The sequence below is a fragment of the Opisthorchis viverrini genome, assembly GCF_000715545.1.
Source record: "Opisthorchis viverrini unplaced genomic scaffold opera_v5_28, whole genome shotgun sequence".
NCBI classification, from domain to species: Eukaryota; Metazoa; Platyhelminthes; class Trematoda; order Opisthorchiida; family Opisthorchiidae; genus Opisthorchis; species Opisthorchis viverrini.
The window spans coordinates 128,687-139,120 of NW_008751684.1; the positions used below are offsets into that span (position 1 = coordinate 128,687).

At 45.8% G+C, this 10,434-nt stretch overlaps 1 protein-coding gene across 1 annotated transcript; it reads left to right on the plus strand.

The window, feature by feature from the left end:
• Window positions 1-678: 678 nt before the first annotated feature.
• On the plus strand, window positions 679-2,061 carry T265_02311 (hypothetical protein; the record flags this gene model as incomplete). Its single annotated transcript, XM_009166525.1, has 2 exons — window positions 679-787; window positions 1,799-2,061. The coding sequence occupies 2 exons, from the start codon at window positions 679-681 to the stop codon at window positions 2,059-2,061; spliced, it is 372 nt and encodes a 123-aa protein (XP_009164789.1).
• Window positions 2,062-10,434: the final 8,373 nt, after the last annotated feature.

Here is a 10,434-nt window from a genome sequence, read left to right on the forward strand (position 1 = left end):
CGAACTTACTGACCGGTCCGAACCAAGCTCCAGCATCTCGACTGTTCCTGTCTAAGCTTTGGCAACCTAGCAGTATCTCAGTTCTCGTGTTTCCTTCGAAGGGAGGCATGGCAACTAGGCAGTGGAAGGGTGTTGCAGCTGAACGACTACTACCTGACCGAGGTGTGATTGAAGTAACACGTAATGTATAACCACAGAAATTAAAGCACGCAAAAAATGGATGGTTTCAACCCTGTCTACTCGTTATCTCATTCAGGCGTCGACGAAACGTCAAATAACGGTTATGTTTTTCCTACCAGCGAATTGCTAATTCACCACATCTTCCATAGAAATGTTCTTCAACGTGGTCCGGCCCTCCCGGAAACCTCCATAACCTGATCTCGAGTCATAATGATTGACTAATTCACCCGTGAAACCGTTTCTAAGTGACTGGGTCAATTAGTAAACAACATAAGTGAACCCAATGCTTATGTGAGTGCATATACTTGTTTTTCCAAGTCTTTTAGAGAAAGGTGGCTGGTAGAATCAAATTTGTAAACACCAAACTTGGGTAGATGAATAATGTGCTATCAGCGCAAGCGGAAGACAGGCGGTTTTCAATAGGCGCGGTAGGTGTACAAAATATCTCAGTGGTGTGCTCTTACTCGGCCTGAGGATACCACCGATGATTTTGCCCCCATGGCTAATTGGAAGGCCAGTTTGCAAAAATCTCCTAAACCAGCGATGCCCGCGTATTCCTTGTCCAAATTTTGCTTCAGTAGACGCTCCTCCGCTGTTTTGACTGAAGGTAAGACAAACGGCTTTCCGTTATCATCTCGGTAAGCACCAGCCCCAAGATTAACCTTCTTTGGGTTCGTGTCACGCTTGAACGCTTCGGCTATCCCAAGGATGGCATCTGGCGGTCCCATCTTCACGTTGGTCCACATACAACTAGGAACGGGAGAATATTAGACAGACTAAACTTACACAGAGCGCTTAAAGAGATTAATGGGAGGGAATATTTTGGACCGCATCTCCCAGGCGCTGGAAAAGAGGGAAAGGAAAGTGTAAAAATATCCGAGTCCGATCAGGCTCCGCCCGGTCTAGCGCAGTGCTACAAGGGCATAATGAGATTCACGCAATATTGTAAGCAAACTTTATGAGATGCAAATGTGTGCTAGCGCCAACGCATTAGACAACCAGCTTTAGATACGAAGAAACAACTGCCAGAGCACATGGGACATTCTTGTGTGAAATGATATTAGCCTGCTCTCATGGAGACCAATGAACACAAGACGACGAGGAGTCAAGTGTAAGGGAAAAGGTTGTGGAAGTCATAAACGGTTACTTAGAGGAAACTTTGACACTCCAGATCTCAATTAGTACCTTGACATAACGTTCATGGGTGAACATCAATCAGTAGGTCTGATCTGCGACAAGAACATTAAGCAACTAGATTGAGGGAACGGCAAAGCTTTCAATTTATGAGGCAAACAAAGAAAAAAAGAAGAGAAAAAATTCTTTCTTTTTCTTTGTTTGCCTCACAAACAAAATTCAGGTTGGTTCATTTATTCAAGGCAGACCACTGGTCAGTTCTAGCAAGCAGAGACGCAGAACTCGAGAGCCACGGACCATCTGGATTAAGAAAGGCGCGGAGTTGGGTTTTGAGCACGTAGACAAACTCTATTGTTGAATTTACGGCTGGTCATCCCGGAATTATAAATTTGCTTGGTAGCTGCTAAGCACAAAACATCGGATCCGAAATCGTAAAGTCTGATACCAAGTTGTAGTTGATGGAAAATTGATCGTCCATATTCAGGGCTACCTCGTGCAAGGTCATATGGCCCAGCTGTAGCACCCATTCAGTGCCTAATTGCCATGCCATCAGAAGGAAGCACGAGGGCTGGGATACTGCCAGGTTGCCCAAGTCTAGACAGGGGAAGTCGAGAGGCGGAGGCAGAGTTCGAACCACGGACCTTCCGGTCAGTAAATTCGCGCTCTAACAACTTGACTAACAACTTGGCTTTCGGCCAAGGTAATATGTTTTTCTGCGCATGCAAACTTCTATGCGCACCCAATTAGATAAAGCAATGAAGATGGAGAATATCTAGAATGTTGGTAGCTGCTCAACTTTCTGCTCAATTCAATTCAATTCCACCTTTTGCCAATCATGAATAGCATATGCCATCATTAACCGAGGTCCTCGGCAGTTGAATATGTGGTTCACCGTACCTAGCCGATGAGATTCATTTTATACAAAAGTTTACCCACTGTGTTGTCTCGCAACCCCTCGATCCTTGGCCCACCGTTCCGCGCACTACGCTTTACAGAAAGGCACGATAGCTTGACATAGCCCTCAACGCGAGGAAGCAAAATTATTAGCTGCACTTGTAAAGCGCGGCTTGTGAAAGGAAAAAACCGACTGACCGACTGACAACGTCCTGCTACAAATCCCCTGGAAGGAGCGTTGAAACACACAGATTCAAGGATTCCAAGTTTCCTGAGAACCACAGAAAGTTGTAGCTCTAAGTATGACTAACATCTAAGAGGATACGAGATTGTAAACTCTTGGGAAGTCGGCAGGGTCACTAGTTTGTAGGTAAGGTATAAATGTAGTAGAATGTGGGTGAGCGGTGATAAAAGACAGACTCGTCTTCCCCTTACTTCTCTTCCCAGCATTCTTTCTTCTACAACTAGATTACTCTGCTGGCTGAAACCCAAATAGCAAACTGGAAATATGAAATACCTAGTACGTTAGACTCGGCACTTCGCGGGTTATATTAACCAGTTTTTGCAAGCTCCGGACATAACTTAATCCAATTTCTGCTCCACTATTGGACTCAGATTACCTGCAGGGGAAAAAATCAGTCGTCGGCCTTAACTGTGAAGAATCAGGCTTTTAAATGCCTTCCGGTGCAACATTATTCTCAGATCTACAGTAGCAGCATACAGAGTTTGAGCAGTTTGGGATGTATGGCTTGCAAAAGACGTGGCCCAGCCACTGGAGTTTATCCTTGGATTCATTTGGAGAGTCGTGGAGTATCATTTCAGTGATCTGTGATACAATCATTGGACAGATTGTTGTTCCAACATACTTAAAGTACTCTAATTAGGCAGTGGTCAAATACTTCGGGTCTTTGAAGACCGACAGTTGTGAGTACAGGTCTCACGGTTGTATGCTAACAGAATTCGGACGGTTGCTGTGTAGACATGGAGCTTGGTTCGAAGGCTGATTTCCAGACGTTTGGAGAGCGGTGTGAAGATTCATGAACGTTTTTTGGTGCTATCGGTGCGAACGTTTATCCTTGCAATGCCTTGTTTCACGGTTAATACTACGGTTCACACAAAGAAGACTAGGCTGGATACTCATACTTGTGGTGAAGGGTTTCATCTTCACAAGATTTATTTCCAGTTGAACGAGTGGAGCGTAGTGACCGAATAGGTTGAATTCCTGTCAAGTACTTACTCAGAATGGTAGTGTCACTAGGTTTGCGATTCACTTGATAGGGCTTATTGGAACACCAGGGATGACACTGAGGATGGTCAATCCAATCAATCTCAACATCAGATGGCGTTGGCGAAAGTGAAAAGCCTTGTCAAACACCGGACTTCAAAAGAAACACGGTTATCTCTTCCGCACAAATTCGTATTATGGCTATTGCATCTGCGTAGTAGGTTCCGATGGGTCAAACTTTTAATACAGGCCAGAAAGGTCCTCTGTTGAATGCTTCGAATGTTGTATGTAAGTCAACAAAGCCGGCAGCTGGTTAGTGGGACCTATATCACTTAGCGAACGAAGCCACATCTTATCCCCTGATTCGGTCTGATGTGAAACACTTGCTTCTTTGAGGAAGCGTGAGAGTAGCATAGCAAAGATTCCGGCTGCGATATGAAGCAGGCTGATACCTGAACAGTTCTCAAAAACTGATGTCGCTCTTTGGGTAGCGGTAGGGGTGCTCTAACACAGGAAATACTTCGGCTTCCAATATGGGGCAGAAAACCTTGCGAAGTTTAAGGAGTGGCGGTGAAAAATTTTTCGGGATACTATCTTCACCTAGAAACTTTTTGTTTTCAATGACTTGATTATCTCGCTTCATTGACGTTGGATAGGAGCGTCACAAGTGGTGTGTGGCGTGGAGGTTGTGTTCGTGGTGAGTACCTGTTGGCTGTATGAGTGGCTGAGTAATGTTCAGGCCGGTTCCTCGGTTTTTCTCCAAATTCCGTTATTGGTTGACCGCCAGCCTCGCAAACTACTTTGCTGACCTTGAGGCGCGATAGATGTGCCAGTAAAGATGCAAAAAGCTACTGACAATCAAATATGACCCCAAACTCAAAACTTCTGGCTAGTAATCTGCAGAACCTCTCCGAACTGAGCGATAGGGCCTGACGACGTTATTGAGCGAATTGGAGGTGTTGGTTGCGCAGGTCTAGGCGGATGACCAAGAGAGATAGATGGCCCTTTCGGAGTTCCAAGCTTCGTAGCGTCGAGGTGAATTCAGGCTTTGACATGGCAGCCCATCGTATGGACTTCCTTAGACGAAGTTGGGACTTGCAGATGGAGACCCTTTGAATTCGCGGCCGTGACAACTTAGTAGACACCCGGCTGGTGATCACACCTGAGAACCGAGGGCACTTTCCGAGTTCTTTATAGCAGCTCACGTTGATCCGTTCTGTAAGCTATATTTTGTGCCGGGCAGCAAGGTGATGTTCAGACTTCGCAAGTACAAGGGTGTTGCCCGAGCTACAGTTATTCTCCACTTCTGCTCAACAGTAGACCCGTCTTCAACAGACGATAACCATCAGACTGCCGCCAAGATGTAGTCTAGCAGTGCAGCCGTCACTGGAATACTTTGTGATTGGATGCTCGCACCCCGTCCCAAGGCTAGGAGCATAAGTTGGTTACCAATCAATACGACCGGATGTGGCAAAGATGGTCAATCGATTGTCGTTTTGGTAACGTTGTCCTGAACAGAACTCTCCAAAGAAGTGGCGGATGGCGTCGGTTGAAGCCCACGTTTCCACGTACCAACCGTCAGCAATCTTCAATACATCGCGGCCAGGTTTACGGTTGACCACCCTTTGAGGCTCAAAGTAGAAATCACTCTTGGTGGGAAGCTCGATAAAGAAGTGAGAGCGCAGGCGGTTATGGCGGTCGGGTGTGTTAATGTGTGTCTGAAACAAGTCGCGCCATCCTAGAGTACACAGGCTTTTAAAAGGGTAAGTCGTCGCGGGCACGTCTCCTTACCGTGCCGACCAGCATTAGCATCTTGGTCGCCGTCGTACACCCAGTAGAATACCTTCATCCCTGGTACTTTGATGCGCTTTCCGACGAAATCAGGAACCCGTGTCTCCAAAACGCACGCAATGTCGACTTGGTAAGTAAAGAGATTTCGTACCTCGAGAATCAGCATTCCCATATCAAGCGGAGTACGAGCATTACGGTAGCGTTCCCGGTTTCGAAGGGAGAGGTCTAGCTTCCAAATTCATTAGCACGACGGTTAAGTCAATGTCATTCGCCGTGGCATGAACGGAGCTTCGCACTCAGATTTGTGCACTTGCGACACGACGGCTTTTGATGGAGGTTGCAACTATAACCTATAAGCAAAAAAATACACACTGAAAGGCGATAGGTTTGTGAAGAGTAGGACAATCAGGGTCACTCGAGCATGTTTTCATCTAAATGGAGTTGTAGTTTCTTTAAGCTTCGCAACTCCGTGGATGTCGGTTATCGCACGCAAAGTAGCATCAAATAGCGACAAGAATTCGCCACATGAAACGCTGGGAGACGACAATCTACACCAAAACTGTCTTACAGTTTGCAAACACGTCGTAACAGCCGATAAGCCTAACCCGCACGTGATTGACCAGATGGGCTGTCGCTTTCTGCTACAGCATCAAACTGAGCGCTGGTTGGTCGAAATTACTGGACCCAACAGCAAGTGATGTTCCAGGGTCACTAGGGCCCATTAGCGACACGATGCTCTCAGCTGGAAAAAACATTTTCGATCGGAGTGGAAATTTTTGCGCAAAATTTTGAATTTTATTGCGTGTGTGCCCAAACCAAAACAATCTTTATCTACGTTCACGTTTTTGCATACAACCAAATTTCATTTTCCACCGAAACAACCAGGACAATGGCGAAAAAATCTGATGGAATAATTTCCCACCATCGCTGAGACCCCGGGTGCCTAAATGAGGCTCAAAAGTTTGAAATGGTACTCTGAACTTATTTCATCAGGGACATGTCATAGCTTGCGAAAAGTCAATTCCATTGTGCGAATACTTATTTCCGGGTCAGGGGCTTGCGGTCCGGACGGGAGTGTCAGTATCTCAAGGTTATGGTGGCCTACACTAGGATGGTATAAAAGCCAATGCGAAGCTACAACTAATCGCTCTGTGCTTGTTCTTCGTGTGGTCCGGGTGTCCATGACGTTATGCTAAACGCGACTGGCACATTAGGAATCATGGTAAGGTCAGTGCACATTATGCCGAATACAAGAACATCCTACGTTGGATTGTTGACAAATAAGCTGTCTTGTAGTTAAATGTCTTGTACATTCACAAATTGCATACTCGAATGAACTTACCTCCAGGAATTCGAGTCGAAACTGCGAGTATACCAATGTGGAGTGGGCACACATTATGTCTGCTGGCATGGTGTATCGGCGGCGATCTATGGACAGAATGTCGGAAAAGTGCTTTCGCCGGCGGTCTTTTATGCTGTCATGTTGCACGCGCGTTCACACTGGAATGCTAATAGGCGGGATTAATGGTATATTGACAATTGTCCTCATGGTCAACCAATTCACTCATATTCAGCTGCGCTGAATTTGACTGCCGGTCCTTCGTGCGTGTTGTCCACCATGACGGTCGCGTAGTAATCATTAGTTTCAGCAGCCAACTTTCCCTCGACCTGTGTAGGACTGACTGGCAAATGTCCAACAGCATCTGAATGCTCAACAAGGATGCGTCGTTCTTTTCTGGCGTTTTAAGCCACCCATGGAAATCCGTGGCCATGTCCGAAAAAACTACGGAATTGATTTAGCCGGTGATGATTTCTGGATCTTACCCGATAAACTGCGTCGCTTGAAACACCCTGTTTGTGATCTGCAGCGTATTTGCATTGATACACAGGATCGAGTCTTTCGTCCAAGTTTTCCGGGTCGGTTTTTTCTTGTCGTTCAGTGGCTGCCGTTCACATGAAAGTCACCAGCGAAAAGAGTGCAGTATTCCTTTTACCGTTCCCAGAGCTGGGCAGTATACTTGCCAGCCAGAGTGTTCGCATGAGAAAGCGTCTAAAAGTGCTTTGAACTAGGTACTAGACGTAGCGTGGACAACCATCGGGGAGAGGCTAATCAGCGCGGCAACCATCCGAAATGAGAAAAGATCCGCCCAATTAACTTTTGTGCCCTGAGCTTGAAAATTTTTCAACTATTTCCTCGCTAAGTGTCAAATGGATCAAAGGTAAAAAAGCCCGTTGGTTAAGACAGTCTTTTTGGCATAATCAAGAAGAGGTCAGACGTAAGCCCCATAGAATAGTTGGAAGTACATGGGAGTAATGCTGGAGAAGGTACACCCGCCGAACTGTGAATGTATTTCAGCCGATTTCCCATAATGCAGTGTGCAGGACATGTTTGAAGAGAGCCAGATAACCAAATCCGAGATGCCTTGAGTTCATTCGGATCCATGGCCTTATCGGTTTTCGATAACCGAAATTGAATCTTTTTTGTCTACTTCGTACGTCTGTGTGGTTTGTTTGCGAAGTGGGGTGATGTTGATCCGCACATTACATCCACCTATCACCGTATTAGCGTTGGTTATCGCATGCGGCATTTGGTAACCCCCCAATATGCTAGAGTTGGGCGGAGTGTCTTTCATTCTTTTGTCCGAAATGGGCAGCAAGCACGTTATCTTATAGCCGTGGAACATTTTGCGTGAATGACGTCGCCCATGGGTTTTGTCAAAATCATTGTTGTCGATGGGAACAAGCCGCACTTGTGTGGCCTCATGGCACCTAAGTCTAATGGAACTGTTATTTTCCGTTCTTTTCGGGTGTTACAGCGCTTTAAAACCAAGATTATTGAGCTTAGGTAAGTGACCCATTCGGGCAAAGTTCTGTTTGCCTGGTACCAGAGAATAGTGCATTGTTAGAATGTGGGCGAGTTTGAGGTCCACACCGCCAGCATCAGAAGCCGGAACCAGAAGGTATCTCAGAATGCATTAGTTATCCGTCATGAGCATCTTGGCGAAGCATGCTCGGAAGCATTCTGTGACCCTCGGGGGTGAGATCTGCCAACGGGCACACCAAGCGGGAACCGATCGAGTCTTCGTCGTTGCTCATCAATAATCGATAGCATTGAGCAAAAAGAAGTCACGTTCGCGTCCCACTAATGCATAGCCAACAGGAAGTTTCGACATTGCCGTCGCATTTGAAGTGTCTGAGCCGGCTTGCGCCATGCGCCCACAAAAAAAGTTTTGTCGCAACCGTAGAATAAGTGTGCACTTAACAGTCAGCACGCAATCGTACCCTGTTTTTCACAACGGCGATAAACTACACTCTGGAGAATCCATCATTTGCTCGTGTTCCTTACGAGCCCACGTTTATTGCCATGTCGCCACATAGTCTTCACCTCGTCACATATTGGTGCTGATGTCTGTGGTGTCTGCAATTCATTTGAAGGCACACGTTAGGGTTCGATGAGAAACTGAGCGTAATGCAACCATTGCCCTGTGTGGCCAGATTGCAGTTGCATTTGCAGCTCGCTCAACATGCTGAGGTTCCTATGCCCGCTGTGCAATGGAGAAAACCGGAAATCATTGTGAGTTCCCCAGGATATTCCGCTTTTGGAGACGACGGTATGTTTCTTAATTAGGTCCATATTTGGTAACTGTCGTGTCTTGCTGAGTGTGTGGGCGGCGGGTGGGTTTCTTCTGCCATAAAATCCATCCTTTCCTCGAAACGATTTAGCAATGGAAACCAGCGTGAGTGTTTCACGCAAGCTGGAGAGTGGGGCTTTGGTTATTTCCATTGGGCTAGCTTTTACTAATCCTTTTCCCATTTGTTTTCCAGGTACAAGTGTAGAACACACAGTTGATGGCTCCTACTAAAATCATGTGCCTAAAGCACCAAATACGCTTCTTAATTGCTTCACTCTAAGTGTGTTACTCGAACACCGAAACTTCGGTACATGCGCACCACAACTAAAATTCATCCAAACTCGCAACAAGCACGCCATGGAATCAAGAGGGGACAGTGATTCTCTGAAGGTAGGAGTTCAAGACAATCTATGTTGATGTAAACCAGACAGGTAGCTTATCATCGATAACTGAGTTAGCAGGGTTAGGGTGATCAATCATGATAAGGTTTCTGTGCCTACTGAACAAGAATTGCATATTGAAAGGCCTTTGAAGCATGAACTCAGGGTAACACATATAATTACACTGGTAGACAATCTATGTTGATGTAAACCAGACAGGTAGCTTATCATCGATAACTGAGTTAGCAGGGTTAGGGTGATCAATCATGATAAGGTTTCTGTGCCTACTGAACAAGAATTGCATATTGAAAGGCCTTTGAAGCATGAACTCAGGGTAACACATATAATTACACTGGTGCGAGTCATTTCTATCTTCCGACGAACTGCTTCGTAACCATTCAACTACGCTGGGTGAGAACAGTGAAACCACCAGCAACAGCTGGGCTACTCTAATTATCCACTATTTTATTAGCGATGTTACATACAAACATCATTGTCCTTTTGAGATATATTTATATTTATGGACAACGTGGATGGTAGCATTCGTCAAAAGCTACCTAGGTTAAACTGTTGAGAACAGCGTATCTACAATAAGTACACCTGTTGCTGACATCTGCTGACAGTGTAGATTTTTATCGTATACTACTCCTTTACGTTTAGGACAGTCAATCGTGATCCTCCATCAAGCTATATTCCAATTTTCGAATGTTTCCGCCGTATAGATTTCAATCAATCAGGATTGGGATGACGCCACAAAATACGTGATCGCGTGATGCTCCAGAATCCTCTAGTGCTGGTTCCTAATGACGCATCTAAAGACATTAGTGTTGCATGCCTCATCAACTTGAAGCATGGTCACATACTGATCGGCCATCAGCCCTTCATAAAAAAAATCATGGTTCAGGCTTTGTCAAAAATGGCTAAATTCCCACAACGAGCGGGCGCTCTGGTGAATGGAATTCTGCTAGTTCTTTCTGGCCTATGGATCGTAAATGAACGAAGCTGGGACGTTGTGGTCACAAAAATATTTTTCCGATCCCAGACACCGTGGCTACCATCGGACCACCGTTCATCTTGATGACGGTGACATGTGGAGTTGGGTTCGCCTGCCAAAGGGAGGTTGCAATGTTGCGCATCGACAACAGATTTGTTTTGTTTGCAGCTTGGTACAGGTTTTCACATTGAGTTGCTCAGCAAA